The sequence below is a fragment of the Triturus cristatus genome, chromosome 2_1, assembly GCF_964204655.1.
Source record: "Triturus cristatus chromosome 2_1, aTriCri1.1, whole genome shotgun sequence".
Classification (NCBI taxonomy): Eukaryota; Metazoa; Chordata; class Amphibia; order Caudata; family Salamandridae; genus Triturus; species Triturus cristatus.
In genome coordinates this window covers 1,086,650,596-1,086,676,061 of record NC_140581.1, presented here as the reverse complement: position 1 = coordinate 1,086,676,061, position 25,466 = coordinate 1,086,650,596, and the positions used below count along the sequence as shown (strand labels likewise).

The 25,466-nt window shown below is 43.3% G+C and overlaps 1 protein-coding gene across 1 annotated transcript in view; it reads left to right on the top strand.

The window, feature by feature from the left end:
* The window catches only part of ADAMTS3 (ADAM metallopeptidase with thrombospondin type 1 motif 3), a 558,188-nt gene that overhangs the window by 501,856 nt on the left and 30,866 nt on the right, over positions 1-25,466 (top strand). The window contains exons 20-21 of the mRNA XM_085636296.1: positions 10,750-10,882; positions 12,219-12,426. Of these exons, the coding sequence (XP_085492422.1) occupies positions 10,750-10,882; positions 12,219-12,426 (341 nt within the window). The remainder of the gene's footprint in view (positions 1-10,749; positions 10,883-12,218; positions 12,427-25,466) is intronic.

Below are 25,466 nucleotides of genomic sequence, written 5' to 3'. Positions count from 1 at the left end.
CTGTATTGATTTTAAGAGTTTGTTCCATAGTCTCTAATTGAGCTGACATTCTTTTTACCCTCTCTAGGAGGGGCAATATCAAAGATTTCACTAATAATTCCATCGAACCTATTAATTCTTTCAAAGATTTTGACGAAATTGAAGGGCCAACTATTGTGGTCTTCCCTAGCCTATGTTTAGAAATAGTTGGAGGAGTATTATTAGTAAGCTAAGCAAATAAACTAAAAGCTGGATGGTGAAACTTACCCAAGTGTCGGAGTCTAATTTCTGGAGTAGAAGTTGGAGGTGGTTTGAGTATTATTAGTATTAGATACTTTAGCGGACCGCGGACCGTCTATAGACAGAAAGAACATTGGGGACCATAATGTATCAGGAAGGTAGTGCAGAAGCCTGAACTGGAATATTAAGGGGCAGATCTATATTGGAGATGCGCCACTTTTACGCCGCCGTTGCGTCACTTTTGTGACGCAGCGGCGGTGTAAACCCTGCGCCACGTTGCACCATATTTACATCGTGACGCATCTATGGAGATGCGTCACGATGTAAAGCCCTGCGCCACGTAAAACCTGCGTCAGGTTTCACGTGGGCGTGTCGACAGAGGGGGGGGGGCGTTCCGTCACAGGAACGCCCCTGAAAAGTGACTCAGTCAAATCTAAAGATTTCACTGAGTCACTTTCCCAACGCTGATGCGCCAAAACCCTGCACCTGCTTGAAGCAGGCGTAAGGCTTGACGCACCATGTTAGGGATAGGGTAGGTTGGAACAGTGCTGGAGTTGCGTCGCGCTTCCGATGCAACTGAAGCACTGCGCCAACCTTACGCCATCGGATGCGTCACGCATCTGTTTATTCCTGCGCCATGATGCGCCGCATTGTAAATGCGGCGCATCATGTGTGGCGCAATGGTAAACTTGCGTGACGCATCATTCCTGGCGCATCCTTGCTGATTTGCAGGGATGCGCCAGGAAACATAAATCTGCCCCTAAGAGTATCTGGGAATGCAAGGTGTGGAAGTGTATTTCATCTCATTCAGGGATGAAGGCGGGACTCCAGAGGGCCCTTGAGAGTGCCACCTAGTGGCCGGATGGCAAAATCCTATGGTTGAAGGCGTATAACACATAGGCAGCTGTGATTTCATTGCATATGGTTCAGTGCACCATGTGCAGTTCAGCGTTGCGTCAGCAGAGGGAGACACTGCCAAGAAAGCTGAGTCTGCATTGCTGCCCCATTGGGATCTGTGCTATCCTGGGCCAAGGGAGAAGATTAGGGTCCGGGTTTACTAAACTTTCATGCTACAGAAGGCAACACAGCAAAAGAACTTGCTGTGCTGCATTGCATTAAAGGGAGAGAGCAGAAATGTGCCATATGTACAAAGATGTGATGCACTTCCACTCTCCCCTTGTGCTGGTGCACTGGGAGTACACTAACACCAAAGAAGGCACCCTTGTGCCATGACATAAGGGTGCCTGCTTTGTGGTCGGAATAGTTTTTGTGAAGGAAGGGATACTTTCCTGCACAAAAACTATTCTTAGAGGTATATTCCTCTTTGTCTGTGTGATGCAGATGCAGCACACATGCAAAGATGGAGTAACGAGGAGAAATAAAGATGTTTAACCTCGTTCCACCAGCTTTGGGTAAGCTCACTATTTTGCAAATTCAGGTTTACGGACTTTAGTAAATCTGGGTTTGCATCAAAAACCATGACTGCAAGAACTGTAACACCCATGCTTCACCCATGGAATGCCTTTCCAACGCACAGTAACGCAAGGCAGAGCTATGTGCTGCCTTGCATCAGTTTATTTAAACCTGGACATACAATTTATTTCAGTGCTTCATTCAAAAAGTGACACCCTCTTATACAAAATGTTAGTAAATCTAGGCCTAGATACTTTAAGTTAATAACCAAGAGCTATTGCTAGCGAGACTAAAAAGAGAGGTTATTCAGCACGTACTTAAATTACCATTGCTCTGGAATGTTATTTGTTATCTATCTATCTATCTATCTATCTATCTATCTATCTATCTATCTATCTATCTATCTATCTATCTATCTATCTATCTATCTATCTATCTATCTATCTATCTATCTATCTATCTATCTATCTATCTATCTATCTATCTATCTATCTATCTATCTATCTATCTATCTATCTATCTATCTATCTATCTATCTATCTATCTATCTATCTATCTATCTATCTATCTTTCTGTCTGTCTGTCTGTCTGTCTGTCTGTCTGTCTGTCTGTCTGTCTATCCATCTGTCTATCGGAGGGGGGCGGGTGAAGCCCTACTCATGCAACAACCACTATCTTTGTCAGGGTGAACCACAAAAGTCACAAAATTAACGCCCGCTTAACCCTCTAGTAGTTTGGCGCAAAAGCAGTCAGACTTTATGTAGAGGCACTGTGTTAAACATTTATGCAGCACGCAAATAGTAATAAAGTGAAAACACAACATAATAAAAATACCATCCACCCCATCCAATCTGTCAGGATGGCCCACCCTGCCAACATCTAGTTCCTCTTCATCTCAATGTCAGGAAGGAATACACAAAGGCTCACTGCCAAGCTATTCACGGTCATGTGACCCAGGACATGGGCACCAAATGGTTAGGCAAGAAAATGCCAATGTTACAAAAGTGGCATTTTAAGAATTATAATTCAAAATCGACTTCACCATTAAAGAAGATTTTAAGTTACAATATACAACATATCTCTAGCTGCCCCCAACCCAGAGTTATCACATATTAAATGTAATAATGTAACCTAGTGTCACTCAATAGGAGAGATAGGGCTTACAACAAAGGAAAAACAACATTAGGAGTTCACTACCAAAGCATATAAAACATAAGATCACAAGTCCTATGTTTTAAATACAATGCACCCTGCCCTATTGGCCTTTAGGAATGTTTAAGCCTGGCATAAGGTTTATTTGGCCAAATCCAATGGCAGTTTAAAACTGCACACAGGCTTCAATGGCGTGCCTGAGATATGTTTTAAAGGGCTACTTTAGTGGGTGACAAAATAAGTACTGCAGGCCCACTAGTAGCATTTAATTTACAGGCCCTGGGTAAATGTAGTACCATTTTACTAGGGAATTATAAGTATACTAAATGTGCCAATGGGGTGTAAGCCAATTTTACCATGTTGAAAGGAGAGAGCACAAACACTTTAACACTAGTTAGCAGTGGTAAATAGGAGGATGGAAAGTTTTGTAAAGATTGATCAAAGGGGAGAAAAGATAAACGTGGGGTGTTCCAAAACACGTTTGGGTAGCAATGCATTTTTTTGTACTCACGCGTAGGGGACAAACACCTAGTCGGATTTTCATGAAATTTGGCAGGATTACACATACAGGTAAGTAGGGTAAGTATTTTTTAAGTTGTAAGGCTTTTTAAATATGTTATATCTGTTGTTGAGGTAATTGCAAAACTTTGCTGTATTTCACTGTATTTTGCGGAAGTACCGTGGTACATAGCGATGATAAGGCATTATGTGATTGGCTAATGACTGTCTTTAGCACTTTGTCTGTGTTCTGCATTACTCCCTTACATATAGGTAAGTATTATTTTTTATTTTTTCCCCTACCTACTACCATTTTATTAAAGTGGTAATAGGTAGAAAAAAATATTTACAAGTTTGTATATATATATATATTTTTAAATGTATGGAGTACTGCAGTGGTTCATAATATTTAAAAATATATATATATGTTGAAAGTTTTTAAATACGCCCTGCTATACTACACTATATGTCGCAAATATAGTATACTACAGTCTATTTTAAATTTTTACCCAATTTAAATCTTCACAAAAAAGTATTTGGAGTACAACGGTAATATGTACAAATTACGGTGGTACTTAACTTTTCTTTTTTTAAATGCGCAGTTCTCCCTAAACGGCTGGAAAAATATATAGAAAATTATAAATAAATTTCTCTAACAATTATCACTTTCATAAAGTGACCTCCTGAGGCGGAAGCCGGGAGAGTCTAGCTAGCGTTTTTAAAAATTGTCTTACTGTGTAATTAAAGTGATTTTAAACTTTATTTTACCATTTCGAGAGTGTATGTAAGGTGATTGTCAACTTTCCTACCTCGATCCCCCTCTGCCACGGGATACTGTCTCGAGTGGACGCCCTGCCCTGGGACACGCAGGCCATGCCCACCATCTGACAGGCCACACCCCTACCTCCGCCACTATTTATCATGTGTTTCCACCGGAAGCGCAGCGGACGGGCGCAGCGGGGGCGCCTAAGGCAAGCCCGTCTGCGCCCGTCCGCGACCAGACCGCGGCCGGGGCCAGACATGCTGCCGGCGAGGGATCTCAGGGTGAAAGGATAGTGTGGTCAGGTGAGGACCTAAAGGCTCTGGCTCCCCCCTTTAATTGCTGTCCGCACTCTACAGACCCTCTAACCTTCGCCCCTCCTCAGATTTGTAACACTTGTGTGTCAGTTTTTAGCAATGTAAATTCTGTGAGGCTTCCTAGTCCCAAAACTCCACTTCAGATAGGCATTAGAGCCGGACTACTGAATTGTAGATCCCTGGCCAAACATGCTGATGATGTCTGGCAGTTACTTGAAGAACAGGAATGGGATATCCTGTTTTTAACAGAAACATGGATGAAGGAAGGCAACTTGACCTCCATTGCACTGGCAGTCCCTCTGGGATTTAAAATATGCCTCGCCAACCGTTCTGGGACAAAAAGAGGCGGTGGCGTAGCTATCATTTTTAAAGAGCACTTAAGACTAACCTCCTCAGCACCTACGACTACTCAAGGAATTGAAGGCCTCCACTTCTGCTTTCAGGCAAGTCCTCAGCTCTCATTAGCAGGACTGGTGATTTACCGCCCACCGGGCGGCGCAGATTCGAACTTATCTATCCTACTGGACATGATTGTTCAGAGCTCGCTCCTCCACCCCCATTTTATTGTGGTGGGTGACTTTAACATCCACATGGATAAATCCGACTGTGCCATGGCAGAGCTACTTAGAGCTACTTTAAGCACGGCCAGTCTTAGACTGATCAATGAGGGCCCTACACATAGGGGGGGCCATACTATTGATCTTATCTTTTCTAATATCAAAAATGTGCTGGCCGAGGATCCACTCCCTCTGACCTGGTCAGATCACTCACTTGTCCCTTTCACACTGAACTTGGCGCACGACATTTCTGCGTCCAGTAAATGTTACTTCCTAAAAAGACAATGGAAGAAGCTGATCCCCGAGACTATGGGCCCTGTCCTGGAGAAGACTACCCCATCCCTGACAAACAACGCCAATATTGATGCTCAACTCTTCAACGAGTGGGTTGGAAAGATGGTTTCCTCTATTGCGCCAGCTTCCCGTGCACTATCGAAAAGAGATTCTCCCTCAGCACCCTGGTTTTCGCAGGCGCTAAGAATAGAGAAATCAGCTTCTAAAAAGCTGGAGAGACTCTGGAGAGCAAACTATGGTCTGGAGGAAAAGATTAGGTACAAAGAAGCTTCTAAAAATCTTCGGAAAACTATTAGAAAAAATAAAAAACATTTTTATGCAGACTCGATTCTACAGGCAGAACAGTCTAGCAAACAGATTTTCAAAATAGTACAGTCTTTTTTTAAACCTAAGTGCATTGAGAGGGAGGTTGCTCCAACAGTAATGCTTTGCGAGCAAATTTCTGAGTTCTTTGATCAAAAAATTAAAAAGGTCTACGACTCCTTTGGACCAGAAATAAAAACAGTGAAACAGGACCTCGCGAATAAGAGCGAGCTAAGTGAGACTTTCACCCAGTTTTTCACTATCCCCGTGAGTGAGGTACGGCAAGAATTGCTCCGATGCCCTGCAAAATTATGGAGCTCTGTAGCCGACTTCGTAACTCCTACACTTCATCATATCTGGAACTCCTCCATTGCTTCGGGCATATTTCCGGATGCATGGAAACATGCTACCCTCCTGCCCTTAAAGAAAAAGCCTAACGGGGACACGGAAGATCTCACTAATCTCCGCCCGATATCTCTACTAGCCGCCCCGGGAAAAATGTTGGAAAAAGTCATACAACGACAGCTGAGTAAATTTGTAGAAGTAAACAAAATTCTCCATGAAACACAGTCTGGCTTCCGGCCCGGCTTTAGCACGGAAACAGCGCTTATTGAGGTAGCCGAGTCAGTTAGGTGGTCGATGGATGCAGGGAACTCAGCTATGCTGGTACTCCTGGATCTGTCGGCCGCCTTCGATACGGTGGACCACGCCAGACTACTCAGCCGGTTGGCCGAGATAGGGATTCAGGATAAGGCGCTGGATTGGGTACACTCCTACCTATCTCAGAGAACCCAGAAGGTGGCACTTGGAACAATCTCGTCATCACCCAAGCCCCTTGGCTGTGGAGTCCCGCAGGGGTCGGCCTTAAGCTCCCTTCTGTTCAATGTCTACCTTGCTCCTCTCTTTACGCTAATTGCCAACTGGGGTGTCAAGGCAATTTCATATGCCGATGACACACAGTTGGTATTTCCGTATTCCGAGATCACGCAAGAGTCCTTTTCTAACTTCAAAGGCTGTCTTCAAGACGTAGCCCACTGGATGAACGCTAATAAATTAAAACTTAATGCCAATAAGACAGAGGTTATCTTTTTTGGCAAGGGCTCCCCGCCCGCGTCAGATCTTTGGTGGCCGTCGGAGATGGGTCCTGCCCCGTCACCCAGTCACATGGAAAAAAATCTTGGAGTGAGATGGGATGATTGCATGTCCTTTACCTCCCATATCCAACAAGTTGCCAGATGTTGTATGAGCAAACTGAGAAATCTGCGTAAAATCCTCAGACTCCTACCAGAAGACTGCCGAAAAACGGTTATCCACGCCACTGTGACCTCAAGGCTGGATTATGCCAATGGACTCTACCTAGGCCTACCAAAATACCTGACACAAAAGCTTCAGGTAGTTCAAAATGCGGCTGCGAGACTGTTACTGCGAATTCCACTCAAGCAGTCAGTCTCTCCGCATCTTCGATCCCTACACTGGTTGCCAGTTGCCAGCAGAATAAAGTTTAAAGCACTAACGCTGGCTTTTAGATCCTTGCATGGCTCCTGCCCAGTATACCTGAAAAACCGTCTTCCCAGATACTCCCAAGCCCGCGCATTGCAGTCTAACTGCCGTGTTCAACTGACAATCCCACGCACGAAAAAGGCTCGACTCGGGGGTCGGACTTTTTCGGCTAACGTCTCCGCGCTGTGGAATACCCTGCCACAAGAAATTCAGCAGGCCCCTTCCGAATCCTGTTTTAAGACACTGCTAAAAACTTGGCTTTTTAACCAACCACGCTAGCTTTTTAATTAAATTTTTAATTCTAATTTTTATTTTTTATTGCTATTTTTAACTACTCCCAGGTCTTCTGTGTTCTACTAGCGCCGGGACACCTCCTCGCGAGGTAGCTGTCGCGCTTTATAAAACCCAGTATTATTATTATTATTATTAAGTGGTAACACGTAGGGAACAACAATAAACGTAATACCTATATATAAGTCCCTAACCCAGAATGCAGCGAAAGTGTGCTGAAAATGACATGGCTGCGTTTTATGTTTTGTAAAACAGCCATTAGCCAATCAGATACTGCCTTCTACTTGACATGCACCGTGGTTTTCCGCAGTATAATATATTACTATGTATTTTAACACTTATAACTTTAACTCTGCTTACACTATTTACACCTACTACCACTCTATGCTATTCTATTCTACACAACTCCACTCTAACCTATCCACTCTATGCCACTCCTCTCTACGCCACTCCAGTGTACACCACTCCACTGTACGCTAACTATAACTCACCCTTCCTCCATGCACTGGTTATACCTTTACATTTCATATAACTTATACAATGTAAAATCATAGCATTCATAACAACACCTATAACAACTCAAATAAAATCATTGCTGAGGACACATTGCATGGTAGAGTGGAGAGTTATAGTTAATGTAATGTGGAGAATGAGGTGACCAGATTGTGTGTGGAGGTGCGCAAGTTATAGTACATTGAAGTTAGTGCGTACATTATAAATGTAAGTTATAACTGGGAGTGAGTAAATTATAAATTTAAGTTGGAACAATAACTTAAGAACTTCTAAAGTTCGTATAGTTTAAGGTGGGTTTGTATAGAGAGCAGTCGCAGCTGGTGACATTTGAAAATGGTGAGGCGTAAACGTTAGGCATGACTTTTATATAGCAAGTGATGTGAACAAGTCCAATGGACAAACCTGGTGCCCAGGGTGAGTCCCTCTCCCGAGAAAGACATGAAAAAAAGATTGGCAAATGGTACATTTTAAAGCAATGAATGTGGTGATAAAGCAAGGATTATAAAGCAGTGGAAATGTATAGTCTTGAAATATTAAACACATTAAAAACTGCCCCATATCTTCCTGCATTAATATGTTCAACAGTTACTGTAACGTGTAGATTGTAAAGCATGACAACTTGGGCCCTTTAAAATGTATGCTTGCCCAGTGCTCTAGAGTGCATGCTCTAACCAGACTTTGAGAACCACTCACAGCTGCTGGCTGCAACCAGTCACATAGAAATATGTCCTGACAAGTCTTTAAGTAGGATGAAAAAAGTGGGGGCTCTCTACAAAGGAACATGTTGAATACATTTCTGCAATTTCCATAGTGTGCCACCTGACTGGTATTTTGGTTTCTCTCTGAGAAGTAATTGTATCCAGATAAACGACACAACAACTGACCTACACCTAAAGCCTGTCAGTATGATTGGCTTTGTTAATGGGTGTTAGCTGTTTAAGTTGTTTAAGATAAATGAGTAGCGACAATGGTTTGTTATAAATAATTAACATTGGAAATGTTTCATTTCTGAAACTGTGAGTCTGTGAATTAAATAGCATTAAGCCCTGTGGAAGGTCTTTTGGCCTTCAGTTATGTGTGCTTTATGTGATATATGTATTACTGCATATGCTGTCCATCTGCACATCTTCAACCACCTCTCTTTCCTCTTCAGCACCCTCTTTTCACTCTTCCCTGAATGCACTTACTCACATCTCTGTCACTTCACCGCCCCCAAACATGCTCTGCACTCCCTCAAATTTAAGCACTTTAATTTCTCTTACTTTTGCCTTGCAAATATGTTGACATCTGTGTACCCCTTCACACACATATCCACAGAATTTCAGTTGCAAATGGAATACATAACCCACTGACATGCACTTTGTTTGGCTTCAGCCTTAGCGCCTGTGCGCTTAATCAAAGCTCCTCATAAACACCTGGCATGGCTCAAGCCTCAAGGTATGCACAGACAAAAATACAGATAAACAACAAAATTACAAAATAGCTAACGCTTGCGGAATGCAAGATTAAATAAAGTATGTGAAATAAGAGAGGAACTGAATCACTGAAATGCTTTCCCTTAATTTTTTGTAACATTAATTGTTTGCAAGTCAATCAATTTTTTTTGCATCAGTGTTAACTTAGGGGCCTGAAGACACTGCAAGATTTTATGTCATACATCTGAGAACTGTGCACTGTAAGCACATATTTCTCACCTTGCTTGACTTAGATATTTGGATCAACTTCGCAAGGGAACAAGAACTATGCTTGTTTTTGGATCCATTTTGTGGGGGAACAAATACAGCAGCTCCACTTCTAACAGAGCCAGCAATCTGCTGCGAGGGCCTGGGTGTCACAGTGAGGAGATTAGCATGAAGGGTCTCAGCACAATATACATAACACAGCATTGGCTTGCAAACACTTACCATTACCAACAACAAGGCACCAGATCAGAGGTGCTTGCGTCCACTCTCACATATGACGAAAGGGTGGGATCTAAGCCTTTGAATGACGAACGTCTGAAATAACGCTGGGATGAAGTCTTTGACATCCAAAACCGTGACCTTGATTGAGTCACTGGCCTACAGAGTGCATACAACCATAGATCACAATGGCAAGGAAAGGCTTTAAAACAGAAAGCCCTGCGCCCTGCTTCACAGTTCAGAAAGTTGATTTACTGCCTGGCTTCCGTCTCCTGCTTCAGAGGGAGGCGCGGCAGGCAGCCTGAAACAGACAGCCCAGACTTAAATACATTGATTTATTTAGAGATACAATCATCTCTCTAAATAAATCGATGTATTTATTATGGTTTTTAGTAAATGTGTAGGAATTTCAGAGGGGTGCAACCCCTGAGCCCTAATGGAGAAACCGGCCCTGAGAAAAAAGAACGTTTTCCTAACTATAACTTAGTTTTAATCACTGGATAATTCATTTAATATGGATTTGCAAAATAAGTGGGATTTGTACGATTGAACTTTTATACTAACGGAGCTTTTCTCAGTACACTGTTTAGAAGTGAACTGACTTGAAACCAATCTTGCGAAACTGAAGGTGTTTTTGCCAAATATTGTGAGGGCTCAGGGCTGAGCAGTTTCAAATTGAGTGTGTATGTAGACAACTTGTATAATCTATATAGTCTGGTGTACTATCTTTAATGCCTAGAGTATGGTACTTCGCAAGAGATATATTCAACCTTAATTCTTTTGTAATCTTTTCATTTTCTATGAAGATCTTCAAGTGTCTTGATAAGTAATTAATTCTGATGCTTTAAAATTATTTAAAGAAAGCAGTGCCCAACTAATCTGAAACCTCAGTATGCAATGTAACGTTTCAATTGTGCTGTTCTATATGCATCGTTTTTTAAATATGCTTTGCTTTTTTACACTTAAAACAGTGCTCTCGGGTGAAAAACTGCAGAGGGTAATAAAAGAATTTCTATCTGAACTATCCCCAGGTTTCCAGTACACAAAATATGGCTGCCGTAGGAAAAGCGATAACAAAATGGTTCACCGCAGCTTCTGTGAACCGAACAAAAAACCGAAGCCTATTCGCAGAATGTGCAACCTACAAGAATGCACACAGCCACTGTGAGTACTCCCATAGAATTGTCGTTTTCCTCCAAATGAGTTGTAAAATGGACAACAAGGCATTTCTGATGGATGAGAAATTTTAGAACTTTGGCTATTGAATTAATTGACTTTCGTTCACCCACTGAGAGCAGTGGGGAAGTGACATCACGTACCCTTTGACCTCCATTAACATCACAGCCTTGACATTTAGTCTGACGATTAGACCCATAACATCCTTCTATTTCCCAATGAGGGGATAGGGGAAGGACTGGAGAAGGTAGGCATGAATTTCAGAGCCCTGATTTGTTTCTGTTCCTTTCTTTTTGACCCCAGAGAAGAGTGATAGCAAGTGTAGTGCCATTTGTATTAAAGGGCACTCCGAGGTGCCTATTGTACACGAGTCACATTTGAGCAGTATGAATCCTTATGTTTAGCAATGGCATCTATGTGAGTGTTTGCTCTACTGCAAATGAGTTACTGAACAAAGATGTAGTGTGGCAGTATTTTTTGAGGCTTCGTTGCATTCCTCAGGAAACAGACATTTTCTTAGTTAACCTAGTTTTTGTTAGGGCCATTTGAACACATACATATTGACCAGCTGTAGATCCAGAAAATAAACACAGTTCTGAAGAAAATGAAATACATGCTTTTTTAGTCTGATTATGATTTGAGACTGTATATTGGATAAAGTCCTCCCACTGTGAGTTCTCAGGAAATTGCAAGTCATAGGAGTGTTCTAGTGCTTTTAATCCTATGGATATACTTTGCTAATGCACTGCCTGATTTTCTGTGTCCTTCAGACAATATAAACAAACTGCCCCTCCTTGGATTGGACTTGATAATGATTGACTGGGCTTGTGATCAATCAAGAGTGTTTTATGCTAAGTTAGGAGTCCTAAGGTTAGGACTCCTAACTTTACAACTACTAAACTGAGAAAAATCCTAATTTTAAGGCTTTCGGTATTCACAGAAGGCATTTAGGAGTCCTAAAGTTAGGAGTCCTAAATTTAGGACTACTAAATTGAGAAAAATCCTAATTTTAAGACTTTCGGTATTCACAGAAGGCATTTAGGAGTCCTAAAGTTAGGAGTCCTAACTATACTACTAATAAACTGAGAAAAATCCTAATTTTAAGACTTTCGGTATTCACAGAAGGCATTTAGGAGTCCTAAAGTTAGGACTCCTAACTTCTGTGAATACCGAAATGAGTAAGTGCCTTCTGTGAATACCAAAATGAGTAAGTGCCTTCTGTGAATACCAAAATGGTAGTAAGTTTAGGATTTTGTCTTAAGTTAGTTCTGTGAATCGGGCCCATACTCTTTAAACATAACTGTTGTTTCATTTTGCCTCTCAGTTGGATAGCGGATGACTGGGAACACTGCACTAAAACCTGTGGAAGTTCTGGTTATCAGATCCGCACTGTGCGTTGCATTCAACCGCTCCATGATGGCACAAACCGCTCGGTTCACAGCAAGTACTGCAATGGAGAGCGCCCTGAAAGCCGAAGGCCCTGCAACCGATCTCCATGTCCCGCCTTTTGGAAAACAGGAACCTGGTCTGAGGTAGGCATAGGTCTTTGCATAGAAATAGTTATCATATCTTTGTAATGTGACAAGCCAACGGTGAGTGTCTTTCCTCTTGTCTCACTTCGCACACTCAGTTTCTTTTGAAAGCTATGTTGAAAGTATTATTCAAATATGGCAGTACCCTTTATATGCATGCAAATAGTTTTTAGTAGCAAATCAATTTTATCATAGGTTCCAGAGATTTTCCGTCTTTTATATATACATTTTTATTCTTTCTGGACTCTGCTTGTCCAGCACCTGACCAGCACCTGATCATGGGGACAGTATCCATGAGAATCCCACCTTTCAACAGCACCTACACTCTAATACTGTGAAAATAGAGGTTCAATGTGACTAAATGAGGGAAAGGTTTTTAGGGCAGATACAGTGGTGAGGGAGTTTTGAAACAAAATGGATATCCAATGAGCTCTTGCATTCAACATATATTGTCTCAATTATTCACTATAACAAGTACCTGTTTGTTCTAGTCATAATGAGCACATCAACTGGTCATTACTTTATGCATGCCTTATTTTCTGTTCATAACCTTATTTACTGATACAAATGAAATATATCCTGAGTTTAATTTACATTGCTACCATAGCCAGTTATAATGCACACAAATAAGCACAGATCAAACTTACTGTAGATGAATCTTGCATCATTTATCAAAGTGTCACTACTTTCCACAAACGTTTAGTTCCTTAGGACTCAAACAGGATATTCTGCCCCTTTAGTGGGCATGAGTTTTCAAACTGATGAGCTTGTCAACTTCCCAAAAACGTACTTGCCTAGCTCAAGGCAAATGTGGCAACAATGCCCTGCTATCACCTTAGACTGTTTTGCTGCTGAGGGAATTAATGTTCTTAAACCAAACTGCTAAAGAATGTTCTTCAGGACCACCTACCGCCTTCAACACCTGCTGAGTCAGAAGCCAAAATACCCAGCGAAGGATTTAGGGTGTGGCTTTCTTTTATAGTGTGGCGTTCAAAATGGCCACCACACCAAATTTTGTAAGGCTTTTTCACAGCTCTTGTGACTTTTCAGCCGGATGCTGTATCTAGGCATTCAGTTTAGAGGAGGGCACCTGTTACTTTTTTAGGCACTGGCTTCTGGTATCATTTTTTCCACAATACCACCACCATCACCCGCAGACACTGTCAAATTGCTCTCAAGGTTGCCAGGAACAACCAGTAGCAAATTGGGCTCAAACACTTGCAACTCATCCAATGACAATACTCAGATACTGCCATTCAGTGTTAAACAGTGTATGCGTTTCCCCTAAATATGTAAAGTGAACTTGGTTACATCTAAGTAGCTTACTTAACTCATCAGCAAGACCATGGTACGTTATTACAGGACATTTCCCAGTGGTGTGGTAAATGGCATATGTGGGTTGCAGTGCATATTTTTGCACCACCCACTTTTACCACTGAAGTGTATAGCTCCAGAGAACACCATTGTATCCTGACTAGTCTTGCTTACTTATGCCAACTACCCTTCCTGGGGTATAGGCCATCATCCAGGACTCTCCAGCCAACTCTGTTCTGGGTTTTTCTTTCAATCTGACTCCAGGTGTAACCCATCTCCTCGCAGTCAGCCTTGAGGCCTCGGCGCCAGGTGTTTCATGGCCTTCCTCTTTTCCTTTTCCCACTGAGGGTTCCAGGTCAGGGCTTGCCTGGTGGTGTTTGATGTGGGCTTGCAGAGGGTGTGACCTATCCAACTCCAGCGCCTTTTCATGATTTCTTCATGAGCAGGGAGTTGGAAAGTGTGCTCCCATAGGTCATTGTTGCTGATTGTGTTTGGCCAGCGGATTTGGAGGATTTTCCTCAAGCAGGTGTCGATAAAGGTCAGGATTTTGCTGGTGATGGTCACTGTTGTCATCCAACTTTCTGCTCCATAGAGAAGGACTGATTTTATGTTGGTGTTAAAAAGCCTGATCTTGGTTTGCAGCATTATGTCTTTGGAGCTCCAGATCCTCTTTATCTGAATGAAGGCAGCCCTTACTTTGCCGATTCTTGCCTTGACATTGGCATCTGTCCATTCCTGCTTGTCTATGACACTGCCCAGGTAGGTGAATGCATGAACCTCTTCCAGTGCATTGCCTGCAAGAGTGAGTGCAATTGTGCTGGCCATGTTAGCCTTCAAGATCTTGGATTTTCCCCTGTGGATGTTAAGGCTGAGTTGTGCTGAAGTGGCTGCCACAGAGTCTTCTCTTACATCTGCAGATGGGTATCAGAGAGTAGGGCCAGGTCGTCTGCAAAGTCCGGGTCATCGTGCTGCTTTCAAGGTTTCCACTGGATACCATTTCTTCTCCTTGCTGAGGATGTCTACATGTTCCAGTCTATGGCCAGCAGGAAGAGAAAATGTGAGAGCAAACAACCCTGACGGACTCCAATCCACACTTGCAAACCTTTGTGAGATGACTTCCATGGGCCATCTGGCTGGTTATTCCCTCATAAAAGTTCTTGACCATATCGGGGCAAGCCTCGTGACACGCTATGACAAGAACGAACCTCACAGGCGTACCCTATGGACATTTGAGTGCCTCCACATAGCCAACTTCGACTGTAACGTATGCCGGGAGGGGATAACACAACGGGCTTTGGGTACAGGATTATCAGTTGTGTATGTGGTTTCCTTCTTGCAAACTGTCAATAAAACAAAGTTAAATATAAAAGTTCTTGACGATTCTTACAAGTTTATCTGGCACACCAAAGTGGCGAAGTAGCTTCCACAGTGTTTCTCTGTCCACGCTGGCGAATGCCTTCTCATAGTCAATTAAATTGACAGAGAGGTGAGTTCCATCCATCGACTTCTCAAATATGATGTGCAGTATGGCAATCTGGTCTGTACAGGATCTATCTTTGCAGAAGCCAGCTTGCTGGACTCGCAACTGGGCGTCGACTTGTTCCATCATTCTGCTCAGGTTGACTCTTTGCCTGGGGTTGATAGAAGAGTTATCCCTTTGTAGTTTGGGCAGTTACTCAAGTCACCTTTCTTGGGGATCTTGATGAGATATCCCTCCTTCTAGCCTGAATACCCCTATTCCTCTTCCCAGATCCTTCCAAACATGGTATAGAGCATGTCTACTGATGTTTCAGTGTCTGCCTTCAGATCTTACAATGGCCTCCAGAGCACCACCTTGAGTCCCTGAATCATCTATCTCACTTAGAATGAATCTCAGAATTCTCCGCTTCATCAGCTAAAATGACCTCCAAGCAGTAGAACCAGCTGGGTTTGAGGCAATGTCTTTATCACTTGACCTCATTTTAATGTTCTCCGGGTATTAGTCCCATAATTACCAAGACAACATTTTTACAATTTGCTTATTAAGAATTGTTCCACCAATTGCTCAGATCAAAGGATGGTGATAGCTTTAGTTGGACCTGTCCCTTTTTCCTTTGTCACCCCCAGCTTTTTTCCTTCTGTTGCTGAACCCATAATTGTTGGCATTAGCACTCTGCATTTTTTCCCTGCTGACCTGTGGTACAATGCTTGTTGCTCTTTCCCTAAAACATGGCAACAATTGGTATACTCCTGATTGGACCATTTAGTTTACTTGTAAGTTCCTAGTATATGGCACTACATGTATAAAGGGCCTGTAAATTATATGCTAGTAGAAGGCAGCAGAACTCATTATGCCACCAACTAAAAGTAGCCTTTTAAAACATGTCTCAGGTCTGCCACTGCAGCCTCTGGTGCAGTTTTAAGCTGCAATTTCGACCTCGCAAAATATATTTTTTTCCAGGCCTTGACCTTCCTTTTTAATCATTATAAGTCACACCTAAGGTAGGCCCTAAAGACTCATAGGACATAAAACATTGTATTTAAAAAGTAGGATATGTTTTAACTGCGCTAGCAGTGAAAAAATCCTAAAGTCACTTTTCACTATTGTAAGGCCTAACCCTCCCATTGACCAACACTGGGTTATCTTATGACATTTAATAAGTGCTACATTTAGATTGAGAGGGAGCAGATACAGATGTACTATTCACACTTGTACAAATTGAAATTTAAAATCCTCTTTAATGGTAGGTCAGATTTTAAGTTCCAATTCGGAAAATGCCACTTTTAGAAAGATAAAGACACACAATTGATGGACGGAATGCGGAACAAATCACAACATTCACCCCCAGTCAAGAGATCTGGGTTAAATCCATAATTCTTTTGCTCACCATGCCACCCCAGTTTAGACCTGGCCATATGCAAATCAGTCTTGATCCTGTGCCTCATTGGAACAGTCCAGTCCGAACTGCCAAGCCAGATCCTCCCTGGACCAGAAACAAGCATCCTAGGACCGGTTTCGGAGTTTCACCCCTCATCAGCCAGGATAGCTTGAATCCAGTGACACAGTGAGCCTCGGATTGTGTGTCTTTTACTTTTAGAAAGAAGGCATTTTCTTGTACCAAATATCGGTGTCTTCTGCCAGTGTTCTGGGTCACATGACTATGAATGGCTCTGCTGCTGGTGTTTGTGTATTGTTTCTAGACTGTAACACAAAGGGGGATTAGAGTGGGCAGTATGGGCCATTCTGGCAGGATAACTGGGGATGGGCTGTACCCAGCCTCACTTAAACATCAAAGGGCTTTACCTCCTGCTTGCACAAAGGACACCAGGCCTGCCATTCCCTTTTCACCCCCAGACAGTCTGTACACTTGACAGTGGAAGGAGAATAACTTTCCAGAACCAATTGTGTAGGGGTAGGACAGGTTGGCATCAGGTATAAATATTGGACCAAGGATTGTGGTTGTTGTCTGAGTAGGGCTTCCACCCCCTCAACCAGTAAGTCAATTTCTTAAAGATTTCTACTCAATATTGTAGCTCACAATTCTAACTAATCCAGTTTTTATCCATATTTATTATTATTTTATTTATTATTATTAGCATTTATAGAGCGCAACAGCTACCTCCAACGGAGGTGTCCCGGCGCTAGCATCCATCCAATGAGGGAGGTCAGAGAGAGAGACTACATGACGAAATTGTCGCTAAGGAAGGCCAAACAGCTAAGTTTTAAGGGCCTTCCTAAAAGGCAGTTCTGTACTTATCTGCCGAAGGTCATTGGGCAGTGTGTTCCATAGGGTCGCAGTTCTCACGGAAAAAGCACGCCCCCCCCGTCCTTGCTTTTTTGAAGCGAGGAGTGACCAGGAGATTCAGATTGTTGGATCTGAGTGTTCTGGCGTTCTGATATTTCTGGAGCCTTCGCTTCAAATAGAGAGGACCCACCCCTCTCAAAGCTTTGTGAGCTAAAACCAGAACTTTGAACATTACTCTTTTCCTCACTGGGAGCCAGTGCAGACTGTGCAGATGGGGAGTGATGTGATAGCGTAGGGGCACATTTCTAATGAGCCTGGCTGCTGCATTTTGAATCCGCTGAAGTCGCCTCATGAGATAGTCAGGAAGACCAATGAAGAGGCTGTTGGCGTAGTCAAGCTGGGAGGTGATGAGAGCATAGACCACCATCTTCCTACAATTCATAGCAAGGAAGTGAAGACATCTACGCAATGCCTTCAGTTTCCAAAAATACTGAGAGGAGATGTGCGATATTTGGGCCTTGCCTGTCAGCTGGGTGTCAAATCTAAAACCCAGATTCCTTGCAGAGTTAACCGGAATCGGAGGTGGGTTTAATTCTACTGGCCACCAAAGCTCGGTTTGAGGCGGGAGGGGCTGATTAAAGAATAGAATCTCAGTTTTTTCGGTATTTAATTTTAGGCAGTTATCTGTCATCCAGGAGGAAATATTCAGAAGACACTGCCTGAAATTCGTGAAGGCATTCTTGCTTTGTTCTTTAAAAGAAAAAATAAGTTGTGTGTCGTCTGCGTACGAGACAACACGGACACCTGATTTTTCAGCAATAGATGCTAGAGGGTAAAGATACACATTGAAAAGTGACGGGCTGAGTGCCGAGCCCTGTGGGACCCCTTGTGACATCGCCCTAGAACTGGAGACATGGGGATGTAGAAAGACCTGCTGTGATCTATCTTCCAGAAACGACTGAAACCAGCGTAACACGGTCCCTGTAACTCCTAATTGGTGAAGCCTGTTCAGGAGGATCTTATGGGAGACCGTGTCAAATGCCGCAGAGAGATCTAACAGCACGAGCATTGCGCAGTTTCCCGTATCCATGGTTTCGCGTATTGACTCTGCCACCTCTAGAAGAGCCGTCTCAGTGCTGTATCCTGCCCTAAAGCCTGACTGGGAGTCTTGGAGATGGCTATTGGATTCAAGAAAGTCCGAGAGCTGCCTCTGGACCTCTTTTTCCAGAATTTGCTGGGGCCGGCAGCAGGGAGATAGGTCTGAAGTTTTTCAACTCTGCCGGGTCCGCATCCTCTTTTTTGAGGATAGGTCGAACAAAGGCTTTCTTCCAGTCAGTTGGAAAGATTTATGCAAACATAATTCACCAGGATAGACTTCTCCTGTAGGATATCTATGAGCAAAACACATGTTGGCTGTGTACTACTTTCAGTAAGGAAAAAATAAAATGCTGTTTAAATGTAAGGTCACAGGTTCGGTAAGAAGAGTGTTTTTTTTGTGAATAACCTTGCCACAATTTTACGAATCTTCACAAAAATGTAAAAAAAAATTTATCCACCTCTGCGTTTTTCTGGAAAGTTTCCGGGTGATCTATCACACAGGGGCCAAGAAAAAGGGGTGGTCCCAAAACATTTTTTTCCCATATTAATGCCTATAAGAATTTAGGGAAGCGATACAGAAAAAAACACATCTACACAGAATTACATCAAATTTGGCAGAAAGTTAGATCTTTATTCAGAAAATGTGTTTGTGTGATTTGGTGTAAATCTATTCAGCTGTTTTTCAGAAAATAGTGTTTAAATTATAGTGATATCTGGACGATTGATCCCACTGGAGTCCTGTGGTGCTCCCATGGTACAATAGATTTGAGGCATTCCAATTGGCTATGATTGATTTATTTCCCCATCACCCCATTCTGATTGGCTGGCCACAACATGGAGAAAAATGGTGAGGCTGCTATCACAGGACACAGAAATAAAATTGTAAAACCATAGAAGGGGGCAGGGTATCAGTACCCTGTCTCTCGGCACTTCTGGGGAAGCCAGACGGAAACCTCCCTAAGAGGGGCCAAATGTTTTTTTTAAAATCATGCCTCAGGTCATGCATTACTCAGGACACAGTGTGGTCCTCCATGAGGTAGTGTGTAAATCCACTGGGAGACGAGAAATACAAGATTATGCAAGCTTCACTGAGTAAAGCTTGCCCAGTCTCCTGGTTCTACGAGGTGACCCTTGAGCTGTGGTACCATGGTACTGAATAAAAATAATAATCTATATTTTTTTCTAAATGTGGGATAGTGGTTTAATTGGGGGATGGAGGTTCTTTTCATACCTGATTTCTCCCTTTGTCATTGTTTTCCTGTTTTTATTCTCCTCTTTCTTTTCCCCTTTTGTGTTTTTCTCTCACTTGCTCTGGGTCAAAGTTTGTTGAGGAAATATAAGTGCTGGACACCAAAAATGGATTCTGGTTGGTCCCACTGCCTCACATTAAGCACTGGGCCTTACAATCTCTTGTCTTTGCAGATAGAAACTGGGGGCACAAGAGACACCTTTCTGCACAAAAAACAATCCACAGAGGCATTTACCTCTTTCTATGTGTGCTGCAGGACAGAGGAAATAACGAGTCAAAATAAATATATTCCTCCTCGTTACGCCTCACTGGGGAAGGCGTAGCATTTTGACGCATTCCCATGTTTACTAGCTGTAGTAAATCTGAGAATGTTCTAAAACCCATGGGTGAGTGTGTGGGAGTGTTCATGTTCAACTCATGGAAAGCCGCCCAGCTAAAATGTAGTGTAACACAGTGCAAGCAGCTACGTTTCTTTACCTTTCTTTAAAAAAAAAACACATGAAGTGGGGCGAATCGCTCCTTGCATGGCTTTGTAAATATTACTGAAGACTTTGCATTGGTGACGCAAGGACAACACAAAGGCTTGATAAATCTGGGCATAAGGCCCTGATGGTGGGCTTAAGGAGGAAGAAATATTTATTGTATCAGATATATATTCAGACATTGAAAGATTTGTAACTTGTTGGGTGCGATAATAACACCAATTACTGCCTACAAATTGGGGCACATATTGATGCTTTCCGCACCAAAATCACTGGCATAAGTAAACTTGAGAGGGCCCCCCTGCATGGTATGTGGAGAGACCCCCTCCGGACTCAATCAGGAGCTCTCCGTCCAGAGTATTTTGCTGAGGGGGCCCCCTGGAGCGGCGGGGCCTGTGTTACTCCACTGACCACAATCCACATGTTCTATTAATTAATGGGAATTTCCCTTAGTACATTTTGCTAAGCAAGGTGGACACTGCACAGCCTATAATTCCGATATTTGCCAAGATGGAATTACCGAATGCAAATTGGGATTAACTGGCCCAACCATAATCAGAGCCTTGGTGCACCAAGAATTTATATTTATTTACATATTGATGATAGGGCGCTGCATGATTTTTCTCCATGGAGCCACACAATCTGCTATCTTTTTTTTTGTAAATTCTTTTTATTAAACAACTTGCACAGTATGACAATATCTTTACATCCTTTCAATATACGAACTGCATTAGCACATCTTCAACATTAGCATTCTCATGTTTCTAGGCTTTCCCACCTACAATCTGCTATCTTTACAGTGGATTCTCAGCTTAAGTTGCACTGAAACCCAAGTGGGTTTTATGCCATAAGGTGCACACATTTGCTTGCAATAGTGTGGTCATGCGTGGTACGCTCAATAACCTTGCAGCTAGAAAGCGCTATTGTCAAGAATCTAGCTACATGGACACTACTGCACATGATAGGGGAGCCACCATTTCAAAGCCGGACAGTAGTCACAACTATTTAAATTCTCCACAATATATTGAAACAAGCACTGGCAAAGCCACTAGGATTCACATATGCAAGATCTATCGGCTTTGTCAATGTTTTTGCAGCTATGTTGGACAGTAGCATGGCTGCTGTGCAGCGTGGCTGAAAGTAAAATAAATAAACAGTCAGTCAAGCTTTTATTTCGGTAAAATACCATAAAAAGACATAAATAATTATGTACAATAAAACATGATTAAATTGACAATGCATAGAGTATAATCCATCAAAACATTAAAAAAAATTTTTTTTAGTGATACAAAGATTACACAAACAAATGAGAACAAAAAGTTTTTTCATCATAAAAACAAATTGTCAAAACTAAATCCAAGGGCCACGGTGTTCTCGCTACACCACAGCTTCTTGGTAGCAGCAACACGAGGATCGGGAGGGTTGTGTGACAGATTGCAGTTTTTTGGACCGGGTGAACCACATAGAAAGAAGGTATTTGGCCGTCGCAAACACTATCAAAGGGGTAGTGTCGTACTTCAGTATTCTAAACACCTCCTGATAGTCCCTAAGACCCTTAGACTTGCAGAGCTGAATAATCCACTTCTTCCTTGCCTTGTTATATAGAGGGCAGAAAAGAACAGCATGGAGCTCTGTTTCACAAATATCAATGCATACAGGACACGTGTTTAAGGGATCAGATGCATTAGACCATCTGCAGGTAAAAGCCCTCAATGGTAATGAACCGTGTCTAAACTGAGTGTAGAGTTTCTTCGCCAAAGGGGGTTGGATAACATCCAAGAAAACTTCAAACTGGGGACAAAACTTAATGTCCAGAAAGGTGTCGGTAAGCCTGCCCAGAGAGGAATGCAGTAAAATCTCCCTCCGATACAATTGTAAAGCCTCCCGCAGTGAATTCTTAGAAAGTGAGCGACTAGTCGCTTCCGGTGCGGACCATAGGTCCCCCATCCCTATGGAGTAGCAGAGGTTCTTTACATAAGTTAACCAAGGGATTTTTTCCAGATTTCCCCTTGACAGTAAGTCACCAAGATCATGCCTATAGCTTGCAAGCTCGGGTGTTGACCAGAGACGTCTCCAAAACAGGAGTGGGCGGTTCAGGATAATCTCTTCTATAGGAACTAGACCTAAATCCCATCTCAACGGAATTAAAGGGGTACTTGCAGGTAGTTTTAGCAATCGCCTAATAAAGGAATTCTCAATTGACGATAAGGTAGCACAAGTGCAATGTCCCCAGAGGTCAGCGCCGTAAAGCGCACCCCCTCTTGCTTGGGATTTGTAAATTTCCATAGGGGGGCCCAGAGGTTTAGAAAAGGTGTTATTAAAAACCTTCAGGATACCCCCCGCTGATTGTGCTAGCTTAAGATTTGCCTTCGCCAAGTGAGACCCCCATTTCATTTTGTCATTGAGGGTCACCCTCAAATAATCGAAGGTAGAGACCCTGTCCAATGCAACATCTCCCATCTTAGGGTGTGGGCAGTTGGTTGAATTAGAACTGAAGACCATAAATTTTGTTTTAGATAGGTTCAGTTCCAGATCCCTTAATTTACAGAAGGAGCAAAAGGCCTCTAATGTGCGCTGGATGCCCATGTAAGATTTAGACAACAGGAGCGTGTCATCCGCGAACATTAGGGCCAGTATCTTACGCCCCGCTAGAAAAGGGGAATCCAGGTTGGCGGCGCTCAAGAGATGCTCGATCAACCCATTGATAAAGAGGGAGAAGAGAGTGGGAGCCAGAACACAGCCCTGCCTCACACCCTTTTCAACCGGGAATGGCCCTGAAATCTCCCCACATCTCCCGAATCTCACCCTTGCATAAGTGCCTTCGTGCAGACGTTTGAATAAATGACAAAGGTAGGGGGGAGCGCCCATCTCTAGTAATAGGACCCATAGTTTTTCCCTTTGGACCATATCAAATGCGGACCGCAGGTCCACAAAAATCAAATAAAGATTGCCAGCACCCATACTGACTGTCTTCCAATAAATCAACTGTAACCTAAACAATTGGTCAATAGTGGAGACCTTTGCACGAAACCCCGCCTGGAGGGAGGTTAGAATTTGGTGGTCCTCCATCCAGGTCTGCAGTCTTGTTAGAAGGACTCGGGCAAACAGCTTCTGTAAGACGTCAATCAAACTTATAGGGCGATAGTTCGCTGGATCCAAAGGGGAAGATTTTTTATGGATGGGTATAATTTCTGCTCCCAACCAAGTATCCGGGATCTCAAGGCCCTGCAGAATGGCATTAAAGTATACCCGGATGTAAGGGGCCCAGATTTTTAATTCACTTCTGTAAAGGTCACCAGGGATCCTGTCGAGCCCCGGAGCTTTCCCTACTGATAGGGTACTAAGGGCCAGCTCTATTTCTGGAAGGGAGAAGGATCGACTCACTGAATCTTCCTGGTACAATTGATTCATTACAATAACATTAGGCGGGGTTGCCGGGTCAACACCTCCCCTAGGATTACTAGAAGAGTAAAGGGGTTTAAAATGGGCAAGCCAAACCTCCTCACTGAGGTTGGGGATAATAGCAGGGCTGCATGCTGCCGTACCAGTTCGAACGAGGTTCCAAAAAGCCCTCGAATCACGATCAGCTAATGCTTGCTTCATATTTTGCCACCTTAGGTCCTCCCACTCGGATTTTGCCTCCTTAATCAAATTTTTGTAAAAGGCCCTCGCAGCCTGGACACTAGACTGTGTGCCAGTTTTTACCTCTTTAATCAGGGCAGCCTTAGCCAGCCTACAAGAGCCATTATACCAGTGCTCAGGCCTAACAGCCCTTGGCCTAGGGGCGGTAGAGTTGTAAAAAAAGCCAACCAGGGCGCCGAGGAGTTCCTTGTGAATGTTCTGTAAATCTGGGAGATGGTTCGGCGGAATATCCCCATTGGGGCTCAAAAGGTGGGAAACCGCCTCCAGGGAACTAGTGACATTGCTATATAGTGCTGCAAGTTTTAACTCATCAGTCACAACCCTAGCCCACCTAATCCGTCTGCCTCCTGCAACTAGCACCAAGTTCTCACTATTTAGTGGTGTTAGGCCCCGTGGGACTCCACTGCCACCAATATTATTTACCAGTTCCAATGACAGTAGGTTATGATCACTATCGACCCGCGGAGTAACAGAAAAGGCTGCTAAAAAGCCCCAAAATTCCACGTTCACCAGGATGTAGTCGATAGTCGAACAACTCCCAGGTCTATTGAAGGTGAAAGACCCCGGTACATCAGGACAGAGTCTACCATTGCAAGCCCTCAAGGAATGTGCAATGGCCAACTTGTTGATCTCAAGGGCTAGTGGAATAAGACGTTTAGCAGGATAGATAGTGGGCTCTGGAATTTTATAGTTTTCGTCCTCATAACAAGTAGGAGAGGGGATCCCAAGGAGAGGTTCAAAGTGACAATTAAAATCTGCACCTATTAATTTGTGACACGCAGGGGGAAGGGAATGTAGTACATCATCTAGGGCGCCCAAGATCGACAAACCCAGCTGTACCGGATGAGGACGCAGGTAGACATTTAGTACTGCCAGCGAATAACCGGTAGAAAATGTGAGTAACAAACATAGGATATATGGGGATTTTGAATCTATGAGTTTTACAGAGCAACCTAGATGAGTTGCAACCCAAACGACTAGCCCCCCCGAGGGTCTACCCCTTGCACCTTGGGCCGCAGAAACAAAAAAAGATGCGTAGCCCACCCTCGATGGAATATGCCGTAGCCATGTTTCTTGGAATAAACAGATATCATAATTGTCCATTAACTCTCCCCACTCAGGGTCGGAGAGTTTGGACTCCAATCCAGCCACATTCCAAGACCCTATTAAAGGTCTACGTGCAGGCATATGGAGGGAACAAGCCACCAGAGGGAGAGAAGTGGGGGAACCCTGTGAAGCAATATGCTCACAGGGGCCCAACTCAGGGCACCCTTCCGTAAAGCTGTTATACAGAAGCGGGGAAGAGGAGGAAATAAGACCGCCCCCGGCACCAGGAACAGCCGAGGGGAGATCCATCTCCACACCATACCCATCCCCACCCAAACTCCCCCCCGTATGCCTATGCCCTCCCATGTTATGCCTCGGGGATGATGGTCAATCCACAAACCTAAGCATATCAAAACGGTTGGCAACCGGGACATTGAAGTAGGGATTATGGGAGGCATGATAGAAGTTGGGAAGTTCCACATG